At 49.4% G+C, this 27,422-nt stretch overlaps 1 protein-coding gene across 18 annotated transcripts; it reads left to right on the top strand.

Moving 5' to 3' along the window:
* Positions 1–15: 15 nt before the first annotated feature.
* Positions 16–27,422, top strand: LOC142028824 (uncharacterized). 18 transcript variants are annotated; one of them, XM_075022653.1, is made up of 12 exons: positions 16–2,020; positions 3,429–3,613; positions 11,274–11,336; positions 11,424–11,476; positions 11,721–11,776; positions 11,860–11,936; positions 12,178–12,270; positions 13,407–15,675; positions 16,008–16,046; positions 21,472–21,714; positions 23,542–23,687; positions 25,974–27,422. In XM_075022653.1, exons 1-6 carry the CDS (start codon positions 1,817–1,819, stop codon positions 11,914–11,916), a joined length of 618 nt encoding a protein of 205 aa, XP_074878754.1. In that variant the 5' UTR covers positions 16–1,816; the 3' UTR covers positions 11,917–11,936; positions 12,178–12,270; positions 13,407–15,675; positions 16,008–16,046; positions 21,472–21,714; positions 23,542–23,687; positions 25,974–27,422. The 18 variants fall into 18 exon arrangements, 9 of the variants coding, with proteins under 9 accessions (XP_074878754.1, XP_074878760.1, XP_074878755.1 ...); XM_075022659.1 differs by adding an exon at positions 9,986–10,023 and having other exon boundaries at positions 23,542–27,422; XM_075022654.1 differs by having other exon boundaries at positions 13,407–14,734; positions 21,574–21,714; positions 23,542–27,422.

Raw genomic sequence — 27,422 nt, 5'->3', positions numbered from 1 at the left:
ATCTATAAGTAAGTTTCACATTATCTATTTGGGAAAACAGCTGTGTAAAGTTTATACTATTGGGGTTGCTATTAGGAATATTGTCGAGGGCAGTAATCTTTTTGTGTGTGTATAGGGTTTATGTGGGTTTTTTTGAGGGGTTCTAAACATGAGATAAACAAAATGAAACAATTATTGTTTGAGCTATTAATCTTGATATTAACAGTTTTTGTAATTTGGTTTAAAAAAAAATATCTAGTTTTGTAATTGATTCAAAGTTTGGTAAAGACACAAAATTTAACCTCAGTAACAGCCTGCCTTCCGATTCCAAAGTCAAATGAAAATCTAGTTCCGTGGAGAATACTGACATTGAATTTAACCAAAACTTGAGAAAAGATGCAGAACAATGAGAATCATTTTAGCAAATTAAATGGGATGGATTTAAAAGGCAATTATTTTTTTTAAATTTGAAAGAAGGAATTAGAGCGTTGTGAATTATAACATTACCAAACCATCCACCTGATGGACAAAAGAATTAATTTAATCGCCCTTCGGGAGAAACTTGTGCAGGCACCCCTTGGGGCTGTCAGTTGCCAAAACCGTAGAGACAAGTGCAAAAAGGAACTTGGCATCATATTTGAAATATAAAACACTGTTTAGAATTTACTGGAGTTCCAGGATCCTTGTTAGAGCTACCCAGTGTCGGGACCATCTATGGAAATTTAGACTGGTTTAGACAACCAGAGAAAAATCACACATCCTAAACAGAGCTGTATTAAAGTTTATACTTGCAGCTCCTCTGACCCCAAACTCCAAAGACTTTCTCTAGTAGCTAAAGCTCTCAGATGGGGATGTCTTTGTAGAAAGTATAATAATATTTTAAATGATCTTTGGTCCCCTCTTAATGACGGAAAAAATTTAGCTTGGAGTTGACTGTATTAAAGGACAGGTGAAAAGTTCAGGGTTAACTGTTTGGGTGACTAGTGATGATATATGATCTGTTCTAAGTTACGACGTAAATTTGTACGCCAGCCCAGGGATAATCCAATCAAGGTTTATTGTAGCAACCACCAAGCAGGCCAAACAGCCCTGGGTGGCCGGGGAGTCTCCGCTCCACCAACGGCGCACACTTGATGTGGTAACGTGTTTCACAGTTAAACAGTTAAGTGTTACATATGTATGGGAATTCCAGGTAGGCCTATACATATTCATGACCTACTCCTGCTTTGCATTAAAATTAATTCCAAGAGGTATTGTAATTAATTCCAAGAGGTATTATAATTAGTTCCATGGGGACACTCCCTCAAGTTTATCTATCCAAGCCACGGAATCGGCCTTGGCCAGTTTCTGGGACCAGTTCCTTATTTTCTCAGGAAACTGCTCTTGAGGAGCTATATGATAAGGTAATCAAGACTGGCACATCCTGCTTACTTAGCTCAATATCTAGTTTCTGCACTTGTTACTGGGGTTATTACAGTTAAAAGCAGCTTAGTTACGAAGTTGTAGAGATCAATATATTTTAACAATCAACAGGTTTGATTAACAAATTGGTTACGCAAAGTTTATTACGTGATCCACTCACCTTTTCATGAAAGAGAAAAGCAAATCATGGACTTTAGACTTAATAACTCTATCTTCTCTGGAAAAAATCTCCCTTATGGCCTCGCTGGTGGACCTGGGTAAATGGAAAAGATGATACCTAGCACTCGCCAAGTCTTAGAACTAAAATAAGATGGGTATTAAAATTGTATTTTGACTGCAGTTAACACCTCTTCCAAATGAGGTGACTCTTGACATCTTTCATTTAATCACGGAAGTGCCTGCTGCTTAACTTCCCATGGGTGTTGAGGAGTTTTGTTCCGGATTTTGGTCCCCCAGCTGCGGGCCAGGTCTGGAGGAGCCGCAAGTGCGGGCAGTGAGGCTGATGGGGACGGCCCCTCCCTGGAAAGGGGGGCTGCCGGGGGAGGGGCCGGGGCGGGGCCGGTGGGAGCCGAGGCAGGAGCGGAGCGGTGGCGGGGCTGCGGCTGCCCCTCGGGAGAAGGTGAGCGGGGCCGGGCGCCCCTCGGACCGCGAACGTCGGAGGCGGGGGTGGCCCGGGGGAGGTGGGAGCTGGCGCTGCCGAGGCCGGGGGGGAGGCCTAGGGGCTCACAGGGCGGCTGGGAGAACGTGCGTGCGGGGGAGGGGGGGGCCGGGCCGGGCCGGGCCCCGTGGCGGGGCTGCGCAGTCGCCCAGCGGGTCCCAGGGAAAGCCCCGAGGAGGACGGCGGGGTCCGTGTCGGATGCACGGAGCAGCAGCGGGGCCGTGCCGTGGCGGAGCGGCGGCGGCGGAGGGTGCTGCCCGGAGCCGGGCGGGGGGGGCCGCGTCGCGGCGGAGTGGCGGCGGCGGGCGCTGCCCGGAGCCGGGCGGGGGGGGGCCGCGCCGCGGCGGAGGGGCGCTGCAGGGAGCCGCAGCCGGGCGGGGGGGGCCGCGGAGCGGCGGCGGCGGGAACGCCCCGGAGCGGGGCTGGAGGCTTGGCGGGAACTGCGGCTGCGCCGGCGTTGGGGTGGGCGGAAACGGAAGCGGCTTCCCCTCGGGGTCAGGCAGCAGGGCAGGCTGCCTCCCGGGGCATGCCGGGAGCTGTAGTTTTCGCGGACTCGGCGGCCGGGCAGCAGCGCGGCTCTCTGGCGCGGCGTAGTCCTTGCTTTCGCCGCGGCCCCCGGAGTCTGACTAGGTCAGACTCAGGAGCGTTGCCGGTTTCCCGTGGTTTTCCGTGGGCCTCCCGCTGCGCCGGCTCCCCGACCAGCCGTGCGGATGCGCCGCCCGGGCGCATGCGCCGCCCTGCGTGTGGGGCAGCCCGGCGTTCGTGCGCCGGCTCCGGCCCCTCCGGCGCATGCGCCGTCCCCGGGGGCAGCGTGGCGGCGCGCAGCGGGCGAGCGCTGGGACCGCGGGTGAGGCGAGCGATCCCCTCCGGCGGGGACGGTGGCGGGGGGTGCCTCCTGCCCGCCGGCCGCCCGGGGCTGGCGGGACGGGAAGCTGCGAAGCGGCCGCCGCGGCAGGCTCCCGGTCCGCCGGAGGCGAGCCGGGCCAGGGCAGCGCCGGGCAGTTCCCCGAGAGCCGATAGAAGGGGAGAGGGGACAGAGGCGGGCACCCCCCAGGCGCGGCCAGCGGGCGCCTCCCCGAGTCGCCGGAGCTCCCTCGGCGCCTTCCCCCGGCCCCGCTCGGCCCGTGCGGCTGCCCCCAGCTCCAGCCCCTCCCCTGAAGCCTGTGCTGTAGCCGCAGGCAGCCCCCGAGCCCTGTCGTGAGGGCAGCAAGCTGGCCCTCCCATGTTCTTGAGTCTCCCTGAACGTGGGTGCCGTTAGCAGCGGCGCGGGGAACGAGCGGCGTCTGCGGAAGCCCCTGCGGAAGGAGGGGCTCCGGCCAGGGTCGAGCTATGGTAATAACGGTCACTGCTGCCTCTTTCCTTCTCCCAGAGGCCACGTTGTGAGTGCGGTTGTCCGTTCGTCCCCGGGGATGCCGTTGCCTGCAGCAGCCTCAGGCTCGCGTGGGCTGTCTCTGCCTGGCCTCCCTCTCCTCGTGGCACAGGAGCACAGAGGGACAGGCGGAGCGCTTGCTGGCTGTGGACGGGAGCTGCTGAAGCTGGAGAGGCCAGAGAAAGGTAAAGAAGAAGAAACAGAAGGCCATCTGGCTGGCAGCTGCCTCCTGCTGCAGGCAAGAGAGAGCCTGCCTCTCTGGGTGTGGGAGGATCCCTCCTCGTAGTCCACAGCAGGTCAGACCGCCGGGGTCTGTATGCATGACCAGCAGCATGGTACGGCCATGTAGTGAGCGAGCGAGCGAGGCTACGTGTCTAGGAGGCCTCATCTCCTAAGAGCTGCGAGGCGCTCGCGTGTTCCGTTATGTGGAGGACAGCCAAGCGACTGGAGTTACAGAAGAGGAAGGGAGGAGAGAAGGAGAAAGAAGCATCTGAACTGGCAAGGTCTCCTGGCAGGTCCAAGAGCGAGAGCTGTGGTTTAAATTCCTTTCTCTGTCCTGTATTCTGGATACACTTTTACTTTCTTAGATTCTCTTGTTCCAGGTCCTTGTCCCTATGTTTTAACTTCTTCCCTCACTGTCCCATAGCCCATTGTTGTCTTTATTATTCTTTCTCTGTCTGATTCCCTGTCCCTATTCTTTATTTTCCCTCTCTCTCCCCTTTAGATCATCAGTGGTTTTGATATTTCTCAGTCTCTCTCATCTACCTCACTGTCCCCTTTTTTAATTCTTTCTTCTGCCCTATGGCTCATCACTAGTATTTGTTTTTCTCCATCTCTCTGTCTGGTACCCTCTCCCTTTTTATTAGTTTCTCCTCTCAGTCCTGTAGCCTATTGCTACCCCCCTCCCCCCGCCCCATCTCTCTCTGTCTCCCTTTTCCTACTTTTCAATCCCCTCTCTCTGCCCTGTAGCCGATCACTGTTGTAGTGAGTTTGTGTGGCAAGCTGGGGCAGGGGAGTGGGCAGGGGCTGCAGGGGTGGGTTCTGTGAGAAGACAGCAGGACTTGTCCCCATATTGGGCACAGCCAGTTCCAGCTCCAAGATGGAGCTGCTACTGGTCGAAGCTGAGCCAACCAGCAACGCTGGTAGCACCTCTGTGATATTTAAGAAGGGCTAAAAAAATGCTATGCAGAAGCTGTCAGTCCTGCAAACACCAAGGTTGGTGAAGAAGGAAAAGGAGGAGGTGATCCAGGTCCTAAAGCAGATTCCCCTGCAGCCTGCAGTGAAGACCATGGTGACACAGGCTGTCCCCCTGCAGCCCACGGAGGTCCATGGCAGAGCAGATATCCACCTGCAGCCGATGGGGGACCCCTCGCCAGAGCAGGCGGATGCACCCAAAGGGGAGGCTGTGACGCTGTGGAGAGGAGCCCACACTGGAGCAGGTTTTCTGGCAGGCCCTGTGGCCCCATGGGAGTGACACCACATTGGAACAGAAGAAGAACACGAAGAAGGAAGGAGCAGCAGAGGCAACTTGTGATGAATGATTGCAATCCCCCGCTCCCTCTCCCCCTGTGCTGCTCGGTAGGAGGAGGTAGAGAAGTCAGGAGTGAAGATGAGCCCAGGAAGAAAAGAGAGGGGTGGGGGGAAGGTGTTTTTCAGATTTGTTCATATTTCTCATTATTGTACTCTGATTTTGACTGACAAAGTATTTTCCCTAAGTTGAGTCTGTTTTGCCTGTGACAGTAATTGGTGAGTGATCTCTTTGTCCTTATCTTGACCCACAAGCTTTTTTTGTTGTATTTTCTACCCTCCTGTCTTGTTGAGGAGGAGGAATGATAGAGTGGCTTGGTGGACACTTGTCAGCCAGGCAAGGTCAACCCACCAGAGTTTCCTTCTATCAGGCTCCCTGTCCCTGTTTTTTAAATCTTGCCTATGTTTCTTGTATATCATCACTTTTGAAACTTCCTGCCTCTCCATCCCTATTTAAATTTTTGCATGTTTCTTAAACCCAGATGCTTTTAAAATTTTCTTGCTACTTTTCCCTCTCTTTGTCTCCCTGACCTTATTTTAATTTCTCACCTGTGTTTCTTGTACCCTGTTGCTTTTCAAATTTCGTTCTTAATGTCTCCCTCTATGCAGCTTCATGTACCTACTTTTTGATTCTTGTACTCTGTTGCTTTCAAAATTTTCTTTCTGTTTCCTTCTATCCATCTCCCTGTCTCTAGTTCTTAACTCTTCCTTCTCTGTCCTGTACGCTGTCACTTCTTACATTTTCTTTCTACATCTCCCTCTTTCTACATCTCCATGTGCCTGTTTGTTAGTTCTTGCCTATGCTTCTTGTATGCTGTTGCTTTTTAAAATTTTTCTCTCTACCTGGCTCCCTGTTTCTTTTTTCTAGTTCTTGCTGTTTCTTCTCCTGTATCACTTGAGAATGTTTCCCTGTCCCTTGTCCTGTGTTTATCTTCCTGTCCTGCCAGTCTCTTCCCCTTCTCTCCCCTGCTTCCTATTATTTATTCCTCCATCTCCATCTCTGTTGTTCTGCTCAGTCTCTCTGCTCTTCTCTCTCTACACTGTTTTCCTGCTTCTTGTCCCTCTCTTGTTCCCAGCATCCAGTTTCCTGGCTCCCTGTCTTGCACATCTGTGTCCCTCTGTCCTTCCTCCTGCTTTTCTCTTCCCTTTTATCCCCCCATCCTGCTGCCTTTGGGCACTGAGCCTTGTAGCCAACTTATTGCCAGGATTTCTTATATGCCAGGAATTCTTATCTTAATGAATAAATTTTTCCTGCCTCCTCTGTCTCCCTGGATGTGGGTAGGTGCAGGGGCAGGGATGATGTGCTGTGGGGCTTTGGCAATGGCCCCTATTCCTGATGGGCTCCAGCTGGAGCTGGGATGGCCCCAGGTGTGGCCAGTGAGGCTGAGGATGGGGCTGGCCCTGCTGTGTGAAGGGGCTCCAGCTGTAAAGGGGGCTGCCTGGGCAGGGGAACTGGCTGAGGAGGGAGTGCAGGGGGGTCTGGCTGGTAGGTGCCTGCAGCAAGGAATGGCCAGTCCCTGTGGCAAGGAAGGATCCCTCTGAGCTGTCCCTGGCCTTTGTTGGCTACATGCGTGAGCCACCGTGTATCAAAGCAAGCCTTGTGGATGAGGAGCATCGAGGCATCCACTGCGTGCTGCCGAGTACGTGAGGGTCAGGCAGCCGGCACTGGGGAGGAGGAAGGGGCAGAGGCAGAGAGAGAAGCATTGGGGCGGTGAAGGTCTCCTGCCAGCACCAGGAGCTGTGGTGAGTCACAAGTCCTATCCTCTGCATCCTGGCCCACCTCTGCCTCCCTTCCTCTGTCTCCCTCTCTGCCTGCCCACCTATGTGTATGGCTCCTCAAAACTTGTTATTCTTCTGTCAACTCTGCCCAGTACCCTGTTGCCTTTTAAATTTTTAATATGCCTCTCTCTAACCAGCTGCTTCTCCCTGTTTTTTATTTTTTTTCTGCGCTGCCTTGTACCCCATTACTTTGAAAATTTAATTTCTATGTCTTCCCCTCTCTGTCTCCCTGGCCCTATATTTTAATTCCTCCCTCTCTGTCCTGTACCCAGTTGCTTGAGTCTGGCTGGGCATTGGTCAGTTGGTGGTGAGCAATTGTTTTCATTTGCTGTTTTTTTTTCCTCGTACAATTTTTTTTTTAAAAATAGTCTTTTTAATTATTAAACTTTTTATATCAACCCATGAGTTTCTCACGTTTACCCTCCCGATTCTCCCGCTATCCCACTGTGGTGGAGTAAGTGAGCAGCTGTATGGTACTTAGTTGCCAGCCAGGGTTAAACCACGATGCTACATCTACTTTTATGAAGCTGCCTATTGCTATTTTTTAATTATTTCCTGTCTGTTGTGTACCCTGTTGCTTTGAAAATTTGCTTTCTAGGTCTGCTTTTATCCAGTTCCCTGTCTTTATTTTTTATTTTTTTTCTCTCTGTCCTGTGCCCCTGTGTCACTTTTAAATTTCCTTGATATTTCTCAGTTTTAGTTCACTGTGGCTATTTTAAAATTTTTTTTGTCCTGTACCCAATCACTTCTTAAATTTTCCTTCTATGTCTACTTGTATCGAGCTGTGTATCACTGTTTTTTAATTCTTTCCTCACTATTGTGTACCCCGTTGCTTTTTACTTTTTCTTTCTATGTCTACTTTAACCTATTCACTGTCTTTAAGTTGTTCCTGTCTGTCATGTAGCCCATCACCTTTTAAATTTTCTTCCTATGTCTGTTTGTTTAGTTAGCTGTCCCCATTTTTTAATTCTTTTGTCTCTGTCACATACCCTGTTGTGCTGGTTTTGGGTGGGATTGAGTTAATTTTCTTCCCAGTAGCTAGTATGGGGCTACATTTTGGATTTGTGCTGAAAACAGTGTTGATAATACAGGAATGTTTTTCTTATTGCTATTCATACAGTAGTTCTGGTAGAAGTTAGGTGGTATGCACAGTCTTGCTAGAAATGAAGCATAACCCCAGAGCATTTTGGCTTTTTTATAGGAAACTAAAGCACATCATTTTGATAACAACATTGTCATTGCATTTAATGAGCTAGTTTCTTACCTAGTTTAGAAGGGCATCTATTGTTTTCTAGCTACACCCCAGAAAAATTAAGTTTAATTCCCTACCCAGTCCTATTGCTGATGCAATAGGTGTAGCTATAGTAAAGGAGCAAGTAGTGTCATTTCCTGGAGGGGTTACTTTGTCTGTTCAGGGCTTTGCTTGCTGTAAATTTAAGGCAGGTGAGAACAGTGCTGCTGCTCCTCCAGCTGACTCTTATAACTTCTGGTGGTTTGCCCTTCCCCTTTCCCAGGTGATTGTGCTAAGGGTGGTGGGCAGAGGCTCGGGGTATTTGAGCCACAGCCTCTGCTGAGGGAGCTCATTGTGCTCCTGGGTTTCTCTGGTGTTGGTGCTCAGCTCTTTCTTGAGTCCTTTGCAGCTTTGGAGCTGGCTCAGCCCTTTGGGAAGAGGTGTCTGCCTGAGGTAAGAGCTTCAGGACCAGTCAAGGTTCAGCAGCATGTGTGGTAGCAAGTAACACTTGTATGCAGCTTTTTTTTGTTTTTCCTTTCTTTTTTTCAGGTCAGTAATTTTGAGTGTTCAGGTGTAGAAAGATGGTTTAATAGTATGCATAGTTTGTTGTTTGTTTTTTTTTTAAATTCTTCATGCATTTTGTTTTCCTGGAATTCCCAGCTTTATTGAAAAAGGAACCTTGTTTTTTTCACCAGTTCTGCTGTATGCTGTGTAAGTTGCTGATATATCTCTTAATGAGACCGATGGTGACATTGTTTAGCAGGGGTCAGGGTCAGTATCTTGTATGCATTTGTATATGGAGTTTTAGTATTTCTGAAGCAAGCAGAAGGGCCGTGATGCACAGTGCCCTTCAGGGTTTGGGATGCCTTTCCTCATTGCCCACAGAATGCCACGTTGTCCCTAGAACCTTTGCAGCTTATGGCAGGCCCCTCGTAGATTACAAGCCTTGGGACTTGACTTTATTTTGTGGGGATGTAGCAGAGCTCAGAGTCTCTGGGAAGCTGTAGGTTAGGAGGTGCCCCTAGAATTTGGGATGTGGCTCAGAAGAGCGGCTCCTGAGGAGTAGCCACTGAAGGGGGTTCAGGGGTGCGAATCGAGGGCAGGAGGTGTCAGGAAGCAGTGGGGTTCCTTTCCTGACAGTTGAGGAGAAGAAAAGAGGTTTCTAAAGTTTTGGGACTGCTGGGGAAAGGGAGGAGGGTTCACCAGCCCTTCTCAGAGGAGTTTTGCAGTTGGATTTGGATGTCATAGAATCATAGAATGGTTTGGGTTGGAAGGCACCATAAAGATCCTCTAGTTCCCTCACCCCCGCAATGGGTAGGGACACCTTCCGTGAGACCAGGTTGCTCAAAGCCCCATCTGACCTGGCCTTGAATGCTTCCAGGGAGGGAGCATCCGCAGGTTCTCTGGGCAACGCGTTCCAGTGCCTCGCCACCCCTAGTGAGAAACGTCTTCCTAACGCCTAAACTAAATGTACCCTCTTTAGGGCTGAAGTTGGTACCGCCTTGTCCTATTGCTGTACACCCTTGTAAAAAGTCCCTCTGCAGGTTTCTTATAGGCACCCTTTACGTACCGTGAAGTCTGCTATAAGGTCTCTGGTCTGCTATAAGCTGCATGCCGGTGAGGGGTCCGAGAAGGTGAGGCGGTCGTCGGCCGGGTCGGTGTTGAATAGCTAAGTGTTATGGGGCTGCTCGGTTAAGCATTTACCTTCCGTTCTGGAGGCGTTGTGTGGGCTATCTTTGAATTGGATGAGCGTTTGAGGTGAGCTGTGGATTAGTGAGGAGGAGCGTGGGGCCGATGACTTCTCGCGAGCGCCATGCTAACTTGGTGTCTCTTGGTACCTTAGGTACCACGAGTGATGACGGCTGCAGGGTCTGACTCTGAAATGAGTGGGGAAGCAAACACGGTGGGACTTGTGAGGAGGGGGGAGTTGGGGAAGTAGTTGGCGTTGGCCAGCGGGATGCTTACTCGCCTTTCTGATTTGTGGGTTTTTTTTGTTGTTTGTTTGTTTGTTTCTTTGCAGATGTTGAAGATCAATGTGTCCCCTTGAAGAACATCCTGGTTAGCCCGTGTGGTTTTGTGGAGGATGGATTCGGATCCTCGGCCCTCTGAAAGCTAAGTTGAGGGCCCCGGGCTGGGGAGCAGCTGGGAGGAAGGGACGAAGCTGGGAATTGCCGGGAGGGGTTTTACAGTCAGCGCAGGAGAGAGGACCGTCTCAAAGCAGTCGCCTTTGCGCAGGCGAAGGGAGCGGGTTGCTCTTCAGCACGAGACCAGCGTGTGCCGGGCAGGGCGGTTCCGGCCTGTGTCTGTGGTGGCGCGCGGTTTGTGTAGTCTGTCCTCCGTGGCTTAGACCTTCCTCAGATCTCAATGTCCTCGTCGCGCTTTGTGCCGGGGGAGCACGGCACGCGCTTTAGGCACCGTCCCTAGGGTCTCGAATGCTCTTGCTCATCGGCCCGGTGCCAATCGGGTGCTTCTTTTCTTGCGTTCGGAGCTCTAAAGCACGGATCGGTCTCGGCAGATTCCAGTCGGTTCTTTTTGCGGCGTTCTTTCGGGCCGCTTTGGCAGCTCCGCTCTCTAGCTGTCCGTTTTCTCGGACTGGGAGTTCTTCCCCGCATCTTGACGTTCCTAGGTCTTGATGACAGGCTTCTGGCGCATCCATCATCTCGGTTTTGATGGTACCATCTTGTAACAGGCCGTTACGTTGGACTCCTCGGGGGGTCTGCCGTACAGCCTCCTCGCCTCGGCATTTTGGACCCTGTAGGTCATCTTGCTGGACGGCACCTCCCGCCTGGGAGTCATTCTTCTTGCTGAGAGTCTTCTCTCTGAATCACCTTGTCTGTACTGTTCTGTTCTGTCTTGTGTTGGTGTGTGCACAGGTGTGTTTGGCTTGGAGCCGCCCTGCCCGGGGCCGTAGAGTCGGGCTAGGTGGAACAGCGATAAGAGTCTATGGGTGAAACGTTGATTTGCTTTAATTGTTTAGGCAAGGGTTGTACAGTCATCTGGGATCGAGTAGGCATTGGTGGGCTGTGCGGACAGCAATGTTGAGATTTCTTTATGGCAATGATTGTAGGCCTGTGGCAGAGGCTGTTGAGGGGTGGTGAAGTGGATTTGAGCCTCTAAGGTGTTGAGGCTTGCATGTGATGGGCTTAAAGTTTGGCCCTGTTTTTTTTGTTGGTTTTGTTTTTTGTTTTTTAAAAAATGGCTGGTTGTAGGTGGAGTACTGGTATTCCTAGATGGAATCAAGATCTCTGGAGTTGTTAGGCTCTTGCTCCGCATCCAGGCTGACTCGTTCAATATGGGTTTTTTTTCAGATGTGGAGAGGCAAGATGTGTGCCCCAGAGCGATGGAGGAGGGGAGCGGAGCGCCGTAAGGAGGTGGGTCTGCGAGTGGAGTCGGAGGGAAGATGGGGCCGGTGGCTCTATGACTAGCTGATGGGGTTCTGTTTTTCTTTTATTTGGAAGGTGCGAAGCAAGGAGCGAAGCGGGCCATCGGCACCGGAGGTGTCTCGGGCAAGGTGAGCCGTGACTACTGGGTTAAAGAAACCGTTCCTTTGGAGGTGTCGCATTGTTGGCAAAGTTGGAAGCGTCCCTTGTTTGTTTTTTGCAGGTAGTACGCGTGCTTTGACGTGGCAAGCTCTCGGTGACGGAGCAGGGTAGTTGAGCAGCCAAGGTAAAGGAGAGGGAGTTGGGAATCGGTCCGGGCAGGCTCAGGGTTTCGGGCGGCCTCCCGGCACGCGTCTTCTGCTTTGGTTTTTGCAGGTGGCACACGCAGCCTCAGAGGAGCTGTGCCGCAGGCCACCGAGGAGTTTGAGAAGGTGAGGTGGTTGTGGGCCGAGTTGGTGTTGAATATCAATTATTACGCGGTTGCTTGGTTAAGCATTTATCTTTTGTGTTGCAGGCGCTGTGCGGGCTGCCTTTGGATCTGGATGAGCGTTCGAGGCGAGCCATGGATTAGGGAGGAGGAGAATGGGCCCGGTGAGTCTCACGACTGCTGTGCTAGTTTTGTGCGTCTTGCTGTCTCGGGTACCCTGAGTGACGATGGCCGCAGGGTCTGACTCTGGAATGAGCAGGTAAGCGTAACGCTGTGGCATGTGTGATTAAGTGGGGGGTTGGGAAAGTAGGAAAGTAGTTGGTGTTGGCTGATAGGTTACTTGCTGCCTCTTCTGATTTTGTTGCCTTTTTTCTTTTTTTTTTTTTTTTTTTGTCTTCACTGCAGATGATGAAGAGGAACCTGGCGACTGCCGGATCGTCCCAGTTGGCCCACGCGATTTTTGCGGAGGATGGATTCGTATTCTTGGCCCTCTGAAAGCTAAGCTGAGGGACCCGGGCTGGGGAGCGGCTGGGAGGAAGGGACGAAGCTGGGAATTGCCGGGAGGGGTTTTACAGTTAGCGCAGGAGAGAGGACCGTCTCAAAGCAGTCGCCTTTGCGCAGGCGAAGGGAGTGGGTTGCTCTTCAGCACGAGACCAGCGTGTGCCGGGCAGGGCGGTTCCGGCCTGTGTCTGTGGTGGCGCGTGGTTTGTGTAGTCTGTCCTCCGTGGCTTAGACCTTCCTCAGATCTCAACGTCCTCGTCGCGCTTTGTGCCGGGGGAGCACGGCACGCGCTTTAGGCGCCGTCCCTAGGGTCTCGAATGCTCTTGCTCATCGGCCCGGTGCCAATCGGGTGCTTCTTTTCTTGCGTTCGGAGCTCTAAAGCACGGATCGGTCTCGGCAGATTCCAGTCGGTTCTTTTTGCGGCGTTCTTTCGGGCCGCTTTGGCAGCTCCGCTCTCTAGCTGTCCGTTTTCTCGGACTGGGAGTTCTTCCCTGCATCTTGACGTTCCTAGGTCTTGATGACAGGCTTCTGGCGCATCCATCGTCTCGGCTTTGACAGTACCATCTTGTAACAGGCCGTTACGTTGGACTCCTCGGGGGTCTGCCATACAGCCTCCTCGCCTCGGCGTTTTGGACCCTGTAGGTCATCTTGCCGGACGGCACCTCCCGCCCGGGAGTCATTCTTCTTGCTGAGAGTCTTCTCTCTGAATCACCTTGTCTGTACTGTTCTGTTCTGTCTTGTGTTGGTGTGTGCACAGGTGTGTTTGGCTTGGAGCCGCCCTGCCCGGGGCCGTAGAGTCGGCGGTAGGTGGAACAGCGATAAGAGTCTATGGGTGAAATGTTGATATGTCTCGATTGCTAGCATTGAGGGTTAAAAGATTTTTGAGTCATTGCATGCCAGTAGGGGAGTGGATTGCAAGTAGATTGTGAGGTAGAATATAGTAAGGCAGTAATTGGGCGTGGGTGTTAATATTGTTTATGTGGACACTTTGTGGTAAGCTTCTAGAAATGGTTAAGGTATTGAGTTTTTTGTTTTTGGAATCGGTGAGAAGCAGGTGTTTGGAGCTGTGGAAGATTTCTTTTTATGCCGAGGGTGAAGTGCGTGTTCAAGAGTTTTGTGTGTTGGTTTTGCAGGTGATCATAGGCCACGAGGCATTTGAAGGAACCTCACCTTTAGGCGATGTGGCTGCTACGGAGGTTGGACTGTGACATGTGCCACTATGAAAGCTAAGTATCTGGTTGAAAATCTGTGTATGGTGCAGATGGTGTGTGTTGAAGCGTTGCTGTAATGGAAGGGTAGTTTGTGGGGAGCTTGGAAGGCGGTTGGGCTGGGGCTGGGGGTTTTGCAGGCAGGGTGATTATTGAGGTCCTCGGTGCTGCAAGTAAGGGGCGATGGCCACTTGACGCCCTTTGGCTGCAGGATGTGTTAGTTGAGAGTGAGGGCTAGTGTGCATGTGATCTGAATGAGTGGTGTGTTGTGAATGTGCGTAACTTTGTGGGGTTACGTGGTTTAGCTTTTCAGTGGTCTCTTGTAGGGTGGATGTAGAGATGTTTGTTAGGCGATTAGGAAAAAATAAAATACAATTAGAATAAAAAATCCCCAGCCAGTGGATTTTTTTTTTTTTTTCCCCCCCAGTCCTGGCTGCTTTGTGAGGCGATGTTCATGGCCAGTGTTCAGACGGGGGTCTGGGTCAGGCCGGGGTTTTGGCAGGCAGGGTGATTTTTGAGACCCCTGGTGCTGCAGACACAGGGCAATGGCCCCTTGAGGGTGGCAGGCTGTTGGATGGATGAGTTGAGAGTGAGGGCCGGTGTGCATGCGATGTCAATGCGTAGTGTGTTGTGAATGTGTGTAACCTTGTAGGGTTATGTGTTTTGACTTTTTAATGTTTTTTTCCTTTCAGGTTGTACAGGTGAGATGTTTTCTAGGGAATTAGAATTGAAAAAAAAAATACAGTTAGAATAAAAAAAAACCCTAGCTGGGGGATTTTTTTTTCCCCCTAGTCAGGTGTGTTTTGGTCCCCCCCCCGTCCTGGTGCTCTGTGAGGCGATGTTCATTGCCAATGTTCGGATGGGGGTCAGGCTCGGGCCGGGGTTTTGGCAGGCAGGGGGATTTTTTTCTAGGCTCTCGGGAACGGCACTCCCCTGGAACATGGTCATTGCCAATTAGCGCAGGGAATTATGTTGGTCAGCAGATGGTCTTTGGAAGATAGTTGAGGATTTTGCGGGCGAAGGGTGGGGGGAGTTGGACTAGATGGCCAGCATAGAGTAGGCCAGGGTTGTGAAGTGTGTGAGTGTAACTGTATTTTTCCTTGGTGTGTTTGTAAAATATTTGGGTGCTCTTTGTAGTTTGCGATGTAATGATATTTTTCGATTTTTGTTTTTGTGCCTAGGTGTGGAAGTGGACAGTCTGTGAAGAGGAGCAGAGCTAACTCGTTTTCTACTTGAGAACAGGGATTGTGAAGGTAACATAACCTCGGGGAGGAAAACTTCTGGATGTGCAGCAACGGCCATAATGGCAGTGAGGAATGTGGAAAAGACTGATAGGTTGGAACATGGTCTGTAGATTCAGAACATGGTCTGTAAACTCTGTATTTAAATACCCGGTGAAACAACAATAAAAAGCAGTAGGATATGGCACTGTCCCTGGGTGTAATCAAGTAAAAAAATAAAAAATTTACTATTATGTTGGAAGCCATTTTATACTGCAATTTTTGAAGTTACTGTTGTACAAATGTATTCTGGAACTGTATTGTAAAAATGTAAAGTTGCTATTGTGAAACTGTATTGTAAAACTTGAAAGTTGGTATTGTGAAACTTGCATGTTGCTTCTGTGAAACTTGAAAGTTGATATTGTGAAGTTGCTACTGTGGCACGTGGAAGTTGCTACTGTGGCACGTGGAAGTTGCTACTGTGGCACGTGGAAGTTGCTACTGTGGCACGTGGAAGTTGCTACTGTGGCACGTGGAAGTTGCTACTGTGGCACGTGGAAGTTGCTACTGTGGCACGTGGAAGTTGCTACTGTGGCACGTGGAAGTTGCTACTGTGGCACGTGGAAGTTGCTACTGTGGCACGTGGAAGTTGCTACTGTGGCACGTGGAAGTTGCTACTGTGGCACGTGGAAGTTGCTACTGTGGCACGTGGAAGTTGCTACTGTGGCACGTGGAAGTTGCTACTGTGGCACGTGGAAGTTGCTACTGTGGCACGTGGAAGTTGCTACTGTGGCACGTGGAAGTTGCTACTGTGGCACGTGGAAGTTGCTACTGTGGCACGTGGAAGTTGCTACTGTGGCACGTGGAAGTTGCTACTGTGGCACGTGGAAGTTGCTACTGTGGCACGTAAATTTAAAACAAAAGAGCAGTAGCAGATGGCTCAGGCTCTGGGAGTAAAGAGTTATAAAACAAAGGTAAAAAATTTACTTCCAGGGCAGAAGCCCTTTCCTACTGCCACTTTGCAGTACTGCTGCGCTTCACCTCAGATTTTGCAGTACTGTAGTGCTTAAGTTTAGATTTTGCAGTACTGCTGCGTTTAACTGAGAAAGTGACAGTACTGCTGCGCTTAAACTTAATTTTAAGTTCAAAAGTAAACATTTAAAAAAAAAAAGCAGTAGAAATTGGTAGACTTTCTGGGAGCAAAGAGTTAATAAAAAGCAAACCAGAAAACACTTGCTCCTGGGCAGGAAGCCAATTTCTACTGCTGCACCAAACTTACATATTCTTAATTTTTTTTTTTTTATAGATTTTCTACACCTTCCCCACCCACCTACCACTTCCTGAGGTAAGTTCACCCCCAAGCACCCACCCCTGGTGTTAGTGGGCTTCCCCCCAGCACCTGCCCTGGGATTAGCAGGCCCTGCCCCAGCACCAGTCCCCTAATTAGCAGCCCCCCCTGTAGGTAATCCTTCCCCAACCCCCACACCCTAATTAGGAGCGCTGCCCCCACTACCTACTCCTTCCCTGAGCCCCACCCCCTACTTTGCACACCTCTACACCCCCCCAATGCAATAATTAGAGTAAGCTAGAACTCTCCCCATAGTAATCAATGAGGGTAATAGCTGCCACGTGCCCCACCCCTCCAGTTTTAGTTAGCTCAAGGTAGGGTTAGGGTACCATTGGGACCCAGAACCCCACCCTAACCCTATTGCGGGGGTACCCCCACATTACACCCCCTAGTGCTCTACGGTTAGGGGACTTCTTAGACATAGAACCCCACCCTAACCCCACTGGGGAACCCCTAATTAGGCCCCCCTAATCTGCAGGGCTATGGTTAGGGGGGCTAGGGTTAGGGGTCCCTGGAGTCAGGGGTCCCTGCATTTGCAGGCACTCTAGACCCCAGGGACCCATAACCCTAGACTGCCCTAACCATACCCAGAACACCCCTAACCCTAGCATTGCAGAACCCCAGGCTCCACTACCCCTACTCCCTGGAAACCCTACTGTAGAGGAACCCTAACAAGGGTTACACCCAGTGGGCAGGGCCTCACCAGAGAGTGGTATGAGTGGTGGGACAGCGCCCTCTGGTGGCTGGATGTGGGTTTGGGATTAGGGCTGTTAGTGTTTAGGTTTGGGGTTAGGGTGACAGGTTAGGGTGTTGGCTTCGGGGCCAAGGTCAAATGTCACTGGGGTCCGGGGTCAAAGGTCACAGTGCTGAGGGTAAAAGTGGAGGTCAGGGGTCATGGACTCAAGGTCAAAAGTTTAGGATTAGGTTGTTAGTTTAGGGGATAGGGTTATGGTGTCAGGTTAGGGTTAGGGTGCCAGGTTAGGTTGTGAGCTTAGGTTTAGGGTGATAGGGTTAGGGTGTCGGATTAGGGTTAGGCTTACTGGTAAGAGTTTAGCATCAGGTTGTTGGGGTAGTGTTAGTGTGTCCGGTTAGGGGGTTAGGGTTACTGTGTCATGTTAGGGTTAGCGTGTTAGGGTTAGGCTTAGGGATTAGGGTTAGGGGTAGAGGTAGGGGTTAGGGTGTTGGGTTAGGGTTTCGTCTTAGGGTTACGATGTCGGGTTAGGGTGTCGTGTTAGGGGTTAGAGTGTCAGGTTAGGGTTTCAGGTTAGGCTTGGGTGTCAGGTTAGGGTAGGCTTAGGGCATCAGGTTATGGTTAGGGGTTAGGGTTTGGGTGTCGGGTTAGGGTTAGTGTGTTAGGGTTAGGGATTAGAGTTCGGGGTTATGCTTAGCGGTAGGGGTTAGTGTTAGGGGTTAGTCTTTAGGGTTAGGCTCAGGGTGTTGGGTTAGGGTGTTGGGTTATGGTTAGGTTGTCAGTTTAGGGTTAGGCTCAGGGTGTCGGGTTAGGGTGTCAGGTTAGGGTTAGGCTTAGGGTGTCGGATTAGGGTTAGGGTGTCAGGTTAGGTTGTGAGCTTATGGTTAGGCTGTCAGGTTAGGGTTACTGTTAAGGGTTTAGTGTTAGGTTGTTGGGTTAGTGTGTCACGTTAGGTTTAGGGTGTTGCGTTAGGGTGTCTGGTTAGGGGGTTAGGGTTAGCGTGTCTGGTTAGGGTGTTGGGTTAGGGTTAGAGTTAGTCACACCATTAGGGTTAGGAGTATGCTTTGTCACAGCATTAGGATTAATGTCAGTCACACTGTTAGGGTTAGGGGGTGAGGATTAGGGTTAGGTTAGGTTGAGGGTCGTTAGGGTTTAGGGTTAGGGCTTGGGTTAGGTTTAGGGGTTAGGGCAGTGGGTTAGGGGTTAGGGTAGTGGGTTAGGGCAGTGGGCATGGCCATTAGGGTTAGGGAGTGATTAGGGTTAAGGGTTAGGGAACCGTTAGGGGTTAGGGCCGTGTGTGTGCGTGGCCATTAGGTTTAGGTTAGGGATAGGGGGAGGGGGGGTTAGGGTTAGTTATTAGGGTTAGGGTGGTTAGGGGTTAGGGCCATTAGGGTTAGGGTCGTGTGTGTAGCCAGTAGGGGTAGCGGTTAGGGTTGGGAGGGAGGGTTAGGGCCGTTAGGGGGGTTAGGGTTAGGGCAGTGGGTTAGGGCTATTAGGGTTAGGGTCGTGTGCGTGTAGCCGTTAGGGTTGCGTGTGTGTGTAGCTATTAGGGTTAGGTTAGGGGTTAGAGCAGCAGGTTAGGGTTGCGCACGTAGCCACTACCGTTAGGGTCGTGCATGTGTGTAGCCATTAGGGTTAGGTTAGGGTTAGTATCGGGTTAGGGGTTAGGGTAGCAGGTTAGGGCTATTAGGGCTAGGGCCGTGCACGCGTGTGTATAGCCATTACCGTTAGGGTCGCGTGTGCGTAGCTATTAGGGTTGGGTTAGGGTAGCAGGTTAGGGCTGCGCGTGCGTGTAGCTGTTAGGGTTGTGCGTGTGTAGCTTACTAGGGTTGGGGGCTAGGGTTAGTATTGGGTTAGGGCTGTTAGGGTCGCGTGTGTGTGTAGCTTATTAGGGTTAGGTTAGTGTTGGGGGTTAGGGCTAGTATTGGGTTAGGGCTGTTAGGGTCGCGTGTGCGCAGCCATTAGGGTTAGTTTAGGGTGGGTTAGGGGGTTAGGATTAGGGTTAGCAGTTAGGGTTAGTCATGTTTAGAGTTAGGATCATGGTTATTAGGGTTAGGTTAGGGATTAGGGTTAGGTTAGGGGTTAGTCATTAGGGTTAGGGGTTGTGGTAGGGTTAGGGTTTAGTTGTTAGGGGTTAGGGTTAGGTTAGGGGTTAGTTGTTAGGGGTTGGGGTAGGGTTAAGGTTTAGTCATTAGGGTTAGGGGTTGTGGTAGGGTTAGGGTTTAGTCGTTAGGGTTAGGTTAGGTGTTAGTCATTAGGGTTAGGGCTTGTGGTAGGGTTAGGGGTTAGTCCTTGGGGGTTAGGGTTTGGGTTAGGGGTTAGTCATTAGGGTTAGGGGTTAGGGTTAGGCTTAGGTTAGGGGTTGTGGTAGGGTTAGGGGTTAGTCATTAGGGTTAGGGTTATGGTTTAGGGTTAGGTTAGGGGTTAGTTATTAGTATTAGGGGTTGTGGTAGGGTTAGGGGTTAGTCATTAGGGTTAGGGGATAGGGTTAGGGGTTGGGGTTATGGTTTAGGGTGAGGTTAGGGGTTACTCATTAGGGTTGGGGTTGTGGTATGGTTAGGGGTTAGGCTTAGGGGTTAGTTGTTAGGGTTAGGGGTTGGGGTTATGGTTTAGGGTTAGGTTAGGGGTTAGTTGTTAGGTTTAGGGATTGGGGTTATGGTTTAGGGTTAGGTTAAGGGTTAGTCTTTAGGGTTAGGGGTTGTGGTGGGGTTAGGGTTTAGTCATTAGGGTTAGGGGTTAGTCGTTAGGGATTCGGGTTAGGGGTTGTGGTAGGGTTAGGGGTTAGTCATTAGGGTTAGGGCTTGCGGTTATGTTTTAGGGTTAGGTTAGGGTTTAGTCTTTAGGATTAGGGGTTGTGGTATGGTTAGGGTTAGGGTTTAGGGTTAGGTTAGTGGTTCGGCATTAGGGTTAGGGTTTGTGGTAGGGTTAGGGGTTAGTCATTAGGTTTAGGGGTTAGGGCTTAGGTTTTAGGGTTAGGTTAGGGGTTAGTCATTAGGGTTAGGGTTTGTGCGTAGGGTTAGGTGTTAGTCCTTAGGGTTAGGGGTTAGGGTTTGGGTTAGGGGTTAGTCATTAGGGTTAGGGGTTGTGGTAGGGTTAGCGGTTAGGCTTAGGTTAGGGATTGTGGTAGGGTTAGGGGTTAGTCATTAGGTTTAGAGGTTAGGGTTAGGCTTATGGTTTAGGATTAGGTTAGGGCTTAGTTATTAGGGTTAGGGGTTGTGGTAGGGTTAGGGATTAGTCATTAGGGTTAGGGTTTGGGCTTAGGTTTTAGGGTTAGGTTAGGGGTTAGTCATTAGGGTTAGGGTTTGTGCGTAGGGTTAGGTGTTAGTCCTTAGGGTTAGGGGTTAGGGTTTGGGTTAGGGGTTAGTCATTAGGGTTAGGGGTTGTGGTAGGGTTAGCGGTTAGGCTTAGGTTAGGGATTGTGGTAGGGTTAGGGGTTAGTCATTAGCGTTAGGGGTTGTGGTAGGGTTAGGGGTTAGTCGTTAGGCTTAGGGGTTAGGGTTAGGGGTTATGGTTTAGGGTTAGGTTAGGGGTTAGTCTTTAGGGTTAGGGCTTGTGGTAGGGTTAGGGGTTAGTCATTAGGTTTAGAGGTTAGGGTTAGGCTTATGGTTTAGGATTAGGTTAGGGCTTAGTTATTAGGGTTAGGGGTTGTGGTAGGGTTAGGGATTAGTCATTAGGGTTAGGGTTTGGGCTTAGGTTTTAGGGTTAGGTTAGGGGTTGGTCAATAGGGTTAGGGGTTGTGGTAGGGTTAGGGGTTAGGCTTAGGGTTAGCGTTACAGTTAGGGGTTAGGGTTAGGGCTAAGGTTAGGGTTAGGGCTAGGGTTAGGGTTAGGAGTTAGGGTTAGGGTTTCTATTAGGTTAGTTTTAAGGGCTAAGGTTAGTCTTAGGGTTAAGGTTGGGTTAGGGTTAGGATTAGGGTTAGGGTACGACTTAGGGCTAGGGCTAGGGTTAGGGTTTAGGGTTATGGTTAGGGTTAGGGGTTAGGCTTAGGGTTAGCGTTACGGTTAGGGGTTAGGGGTTAGGCTTAGGGCTAAGGTTAGGGTTAGGGCTAGGGTTAGGGTTACGGCTAGGGTTAGGGTTAGGTTAGGCTTAGGGTTAGGAGTTAGGGTTAGGGTTTCTATTAGGTTAGTTTTAAGGGCTAAGGTTAGTTTTAGGGTTAAGGTTGGGTTATGGTTAGGATTAGGGTTAGGGTTAGACTTAGGGTTAGGGCTAGGGTTACGGTTAGGGGTTAGGCTTAGGGTTAGTGTTATGGTTGGGGTTAGGGTTAGGGCTAAGTTTAGGGTTAGGGCTAGCATTAGGGTAAGAGTTAGTGTTAGGGTTAGGTTAGGGTTAGGAGTTAGGGTTAGGGTTTGTATTAGGTTAGTTTTAAGTGCTAAGGTTAGTCTTAGGGTTAAGGTTGGGTTAGGGTTAGGATTAGGGTTAGGGTATGACTTAGGGCTAGGGTTAGGGCTAGAGTTAGGGTTAGGGTTTAGGGTTATGGTTAGGTGTCGGGGGATGCAACGAGCCTACGGAATTCCTGACAGTTTGCCAACAGCGCGACCTTGAGCAGCTTGTAGCGTATCCTTGAGAGTCTGGTAAGATCCGAGAAGACCAGTACAAAAACAAGATAGCGATTAGAAGAACCGTCCTAATGAACTCACCAATCATGAATTGTTAGTTACTAACCAAACCAATCATATACTAATACATACTCAAAAGAAGGGTATAAAAAGGTGTGTTAGAACAATAAAGTAGCTATTTTGCGTGATCTATTACTTGTCATGTCTGTCTCTACTGCGCCAAATGGTGACCCCGATGCGTCTGAGCGAACAGATCATTTAAAGGCAATAAATCCAGCACTAGCAAGAAGTATACCAGCGGTGACGAGAGCTGCGAAAGAGTATACGGGCAGCGAGACAAGCTGCGGAGACAGAGCCCGGTGAAGCTGAGAGCAGTGGAATCTGCCTGGTCCGGACCTGAGCCTGGACACCTAATAAGGTGAGCTACCGTGTACAAAACTGTTAGAATGGGGCAGCAATTAACAAAAGAAAAGGAGATGATTTTGTCTACCTGGAGAGCCCTATTAAAAAGAAAAGGGGTTAAAACCCCAGAACAAGGCTTGAAAAGGATTTTACTATGGTGTAGGATGCAAGGCTTTCAAGCCACAACAGTTATTGCGTTTAGTGTGGGTGCATGGCAATCTGTGGCCTTGAAAACGTTTGATGAGATTTCTAAAGGACAGAAAGAGCTGTGCGAGTTGGCGGTCGGATGGCATTTACTAACTGAGACTCTGAAAGAACGGAAAGCAGAATGTGATGCGAATGATTGGCAAAAGAAAGCTGAGGACTCTGGTAATGTTAGCAATGAAAATGTTTCTGCTCAAGTAACAGCTGCAGCTAATGCTGCAATCTCAGCAGTTGCGGGCAGAATACGCCTCATGGGCAAAATCAGATCATACCCTTATTCACCTCCTCCTCCTCCTACGCCATTAATTACTTTACCGGGCGATGAGGGGCCCTCCTCACCTACTGGTGCGGCGGCAGAAGGGGTGACTCCATCAGCCCCCCCTGAGGAGAATGATGTGGCGATTAACACCGAGCCGGACAGTGTGGGCCGTACTGAAATTGAGGGCCGAAAGGACGGTGAGAGTCACACTGAATGTGAGGGCCGAATGGAAAGTGAGAACCGAAATGAAACTGAGGCAGAAAAATCTCTAATTGACACTATGCGATCTCTGCAGCTCACAGATAAAACCATACCGAAGGAACCCCTGCTGGGGGCTCTCCCTCCATCCACAATAACTGTGGTCTCGAGATCCCCTGATCAGTTCTGGGAGGGAGTTCGAAAATATGCTGCCGACTCTGGCAACTGGGATCTAGTAGAACGCCTCAGCCCGTGCTCTCTAACACCGGCGTTTCTCAAGCCTCTAGATAAAGCAGCAGAGGCTCCTGTTACGTTTCCTGTTTTCAGAGCTGCTCCAGGCACAAACCGGCACGATGAGCACAATCCAATCGGCTGGAGAGTAGTGCAGGATTTGCAGAACAGAGTACAAAAATACGGAATCAATTCTCCTGAGGTGATGCAACTTATTCGTGTAATCAGCATAGATCTGCTGTGTCCATATGACATTATGCATCTAGCACAAGTGCTGTTTCAGCCCGTACAATTGCAAGTATTTCAATCTACTTGGAGGCAGATGGCATGCACAGCAGCACAGCATAATTTCCGACTGCTACAGGGTGACCTGATATTAGGTCTTGGAGAGGATGCTTTGCTTGGTGCAGGGCAGTATAGTAGCCCTCAGCTGCAGGCTACATGGCCTCCGATGGCTCTCGAACAAGCACACAATATAGGCCTTATGGCAATAAAGCGACCCATGGACGTGGCAGCTCCGAAGCGAAAATATGCCACTATCCACCAAGGCCCCACAGAACCCTTTTTACAATTTGTAGAAAAAATATCTGCTGCCCTGGAAAAACAGGTAGAAGATGATGTCTTAAGGCAAATTCTATGTAAACGGTTAGCAAGAGATAATGCTGATAAGGACTGTCAAAAGATCATACAGGCTTTACCAGGAGATCCTTCTGTCCCTGACATGGTAGCTGCATGTTCTAAAGCTGGGACACTGGAATACACGGTGACCACCACAGCCAATGCTATGAGAAATTCTGGAAAGTGCTGTGGGTGTGGCAGTGAAGGGCACATCAATGTAACTTCTCCACACAAAACATCACCAGATCAAATTTGCACGATGGTTTCGACCCCCTACCCACCAGTATTAATCCCTAAAGGTACTCATATTGCTCAACTTGTTCCTTTTTTGAGTTCTATTTCAAGAGCAGGATAGCACCTGCGATGCGATGGAGGCTTCGGCTCTACGGGACCCCCTCAGTTCTGCTGGTCTCGGACTGTCTTGTCATCCCGACCACGTGATGTGCACGCTGTTGAATCACGGAAGATCGCCGACTACAGTAAGGCTTGCAGGGCTCCTGGACGCCGGAGCCGATGTGACTATTACTGCTGATTGTCTGTGGCTGTCCACCTGGCCCACAGAGGAGGCTGGTTTGGGAGTAGTGGGGCTGGGAGGCTCTGCGCGAGCAAAGACGGCAGACACACCAGTTCTGATTACCGATCCTGAGGGCCAACAAGCAGTTATTAAACCATATGTGACGGCAGCTCCCCTCAATTTATGGGAGAGGGATTGCTTGTCGCAGTGGGGGGTGAGAATTACCACGGATTTTTAACGGGGGCCACTGTGCTGCAGGGTGTTAGACAACCCACGCTTGTTTTAACCTGGTTAACAAATAACCCTGTGTGGGTGGATCAGTGGCCCCTACTAATTGAAAAATTAAAGGCCCTGCAAGAATTGGTAGCAGAACAACTAGCTGCCGGACACGTTGCACCATCTCACAGTCCATGGGATACTCCAGTGTTTGTGATAAAAAAAATCAGGACAATGGCGATTTTTGCATGACCTGCGGCAAGTCAATGCTGTCATGGCCACGATGGGGGCTCTGCAACCAGGCATGCCTTCACCTGCCATGATCCCTCAAGATTGGGAAATCATTGTCACGAACCTTAAGGATTGTTTTTTTACAATTCCATTAGCTTCCTGAGACAAAGAAATATTTGCATTTTCTGTGCCTTCTATCAATCATGCAGAACAGGCAAAAAGATATCAATGGAGAGTTCTGCCGCAGGGCATGAAAAATTCACCAACCATTTGTTAATGGTTTGTTGCACAAGCTCTGTCACCTGTAAAGGAAAAATTCCCCACTAGTTATTGTTATCACTATATGGATGACATTCTGTTAGCATCAGACAACAAGGAGCAGTTGAATGACATGAAATATTTGGCCATGAATTCGCTACGACAATATGGGTTGGTTATTGCCCCTGGAAAAGTGCAAGAAATAGCACCCTGGAAATATTTGGGAATGGCAATTACAAACATGCAGGTTGTGCCCCAACCTGTGAAACTTAATCTTGCGGTTAAGACACTCAATGATGTACAGAAATTAACGGGATCCTTGGACTGGATCAGGTCCTATCTTGGACTGACCAATTCGCAGTTACAACCTCTATTGGACTTCTTAAAACATTCCAATGATCCAACAGAACCCAGAATATTGAATAAGGAAGTGTTAAATGTAATTCACGTGGTGGAACAATGTATATTCAAGAAATTTGTTTCTCGAATTGATCTGTCTTGATTGGTACAATTCTTTGTGCTAATTGCCAAAACTGCCATTTGGTGCTTTGGTGCAGTGGAATTCTGAGTGGGATGACCCATTACGTAATTTAGAATGGATGTTTTTGTTATTCCAGCCATGAAATACTGCTTCTGGCTTGTTTGAACTTATTGCTGATGTAATCATAAAAGCCAGAAAACGCTGTGTAGAACTAATAGGACGTGATCCAGCTACGATTGTTTTACCTGTTCAAAATTGGTACTTTGAATGGTGTCTGGCAAACAATTATGAGCTGCAAGCAGCTATGGCGGGTTTTCAAGGACAGATTTCGTATCATCTACTGTCGCACCCGCTCCTGAAATTTGCTCGAGAAATACCATTTGGTCAGAAAAACTTAAGCCAGCCGGAACCTGTGAAAGGCCCTACTGTCTTCACAGATGGTTCTGGAATACCGGGTAAAGCAGCAGTAGTATGGTATGAAAACAATAACTGGAACGGCAAAGTAGTACATCAAAATGGTTCTCCACAAGTGGTAGAGCTGCGTGCAATGGCTGTTGCTTTTTCTATTTTTTCTACTCCTGTAAATATTGTAACTGACTCAGCGTATGTAGCTAATTTGGTTTCTCGACTAGACAAAGTGGCTTTGACCATGTCAGACAATCAATTATTATTTGATGTGCTTTTAGAACTCTGGAAAAGTATTCACCTATGAATAGAACCTTATTTAATCATGCATATCCGGAGTCATACCACTTCACCAGGTTTTTATACGGAAGGTAATGCTAGAATAAAAAAAAAAAAAAAACAAAAACCAAAAATAAAACAAAAAGGGGGAATGATTGGGGAACCACCATAGGCATGCTTAGATAAAGCAGTTTATGTTCTTAACTTTCTCCGTTATGGGGATAATTCTTCCCTACCTCCTCTTTTTCAACACTTCTCTCTTTTCAACACAGAATTTACAAAAGGGTATCAAAGTACATGTTAAAGATTTAGTTACTGGTCAGTGGAATTGACCATGTGAGCTATTAACCTGGGGGCGAGGTTATGCTTGTGTTTCCACAGATGCAGGCCCACAATGGACTCCCGCTCGATTTGTGCGACCGTCATCATCTGGAACATCCCAGAGGGTGCGGCAATATAAATACCACCTCAACCAAAAAACTAAGTGTAGGTCACCTTGGCTAATATAACAGGTCAAGATTCTCTGTGCATTGCAACCGCATCACAAAGCCCATGAACCAATAGACAGGATGGCTATGACTCGTGCAGCGCGCCTGGCCAGCGAGCGCATGCGTCATAGGTTGCAACTGAGGCGGATTTTGGCACCCGCTGGCCACGTGTGTTGAAATCCATTCCTCTGCAAATGTATAAATACCGGGATTTTCCAAAGAGCATCGGGCTGGTGTACAGCAAGGCCATCGTTGCCTCCGTGGGGAGGCCCACGCAAAGCTGGCATCTACCGATTGCTGGGCTGAGTTCGCAGAGCAAGACAGCACAAGAATGTACAGATGGTTCATCTACCTCACAGTCCTCAGATGGACGTAGTCATGGATACCGCCGCAAACCAAAGAAAACATCTGGATGACCCTGGCTGACGTGACCAGACAAGATTGCTTATACCTTAGTACAGTAACACTAAGCAATCCTTTTTTTGCAGGTTTAATAGGGGGTTACACTGACATCAACAGAGTTTAAGAACTTATTGATGGAGACCCCTGTGCAGCAGGTCATGGACTCAATGAATGGGAATGCCTGGTTTCCATGAATCGGACATTCACCCTCATCGCCACCCCAGGAATCACAAATTCTGGGGTCCCTGAATACAGACTGGTGTAGTATTATCTGATTTACTGCTAGACTTTGATAATGTCAGACATGCTATGCTAGAAAATAGAGCTGCAATTGATTTCTTGCTTTTAGCACAAGGACATGGTTGTGATGAGTTTGAAGGGATGTGTTGTATGAATTTATCCGATCACTCAGGATCCATTTTCAGTAGTATTCAACAATTAAAGAAGGGAGTCAGGAAGCTGACAGAAAGCGATGAATTAGATTGGCTGACGAAGATGTTCGAGGGTTGGGGATTGTCTGGATGGTTGATATCTCTGCTCAAGACTGTGGGGGTAGTGATCTTGGTTGTGATAACTATGCTCCTGATGTTACCCTGTCTTTTCAGCCTTCTGCAAAGGGCCCTGCAGAGGGCAGCTGGGACAATATCTTTAGCACAAATACAAAAAGGGGGAATTGTCGGGGGATGCAACGAGCCTACGGAATTCCTGACAGTTTGAGAACAGCGCGACCTTGAGCAGCTTGTAGTGTATCCTTGAGAGTCTGGAAAGATCCGAGAAGACCAGTACAAAAACAAGATAGCGATTAGAAGAACCGTCCTAACGAACTCACCAATCATGAATTGTTAGTTACTAACCAAACCAATCATATACTAATACATACTCAAAAGAAGGGTATAAAAAGGTGGGTTAGAACAATAAAGTAGCCATTTTGCATGATCTA

The sequence above is a fragment of the Buteo buteo genome, chromosome 3 (genome assembly GCF_964188355.1).
Source record: "Buteo buteo chromosome 3, bButBut1.hap1.1, whole genome shotgun sequence".
Classification (NCBI taxonomy): domain Eukaryota; kingdom Metazoa; phylum Chordata; class Aves; order Accipitriformes; family Accipitridae; genus Buteo; species Buteo buteo.
The sequence above is the reverse complement of the archived record's forward strand: the minus strand, read 5'-3'. Positions and strand labels throughout refer to the sequence as shown.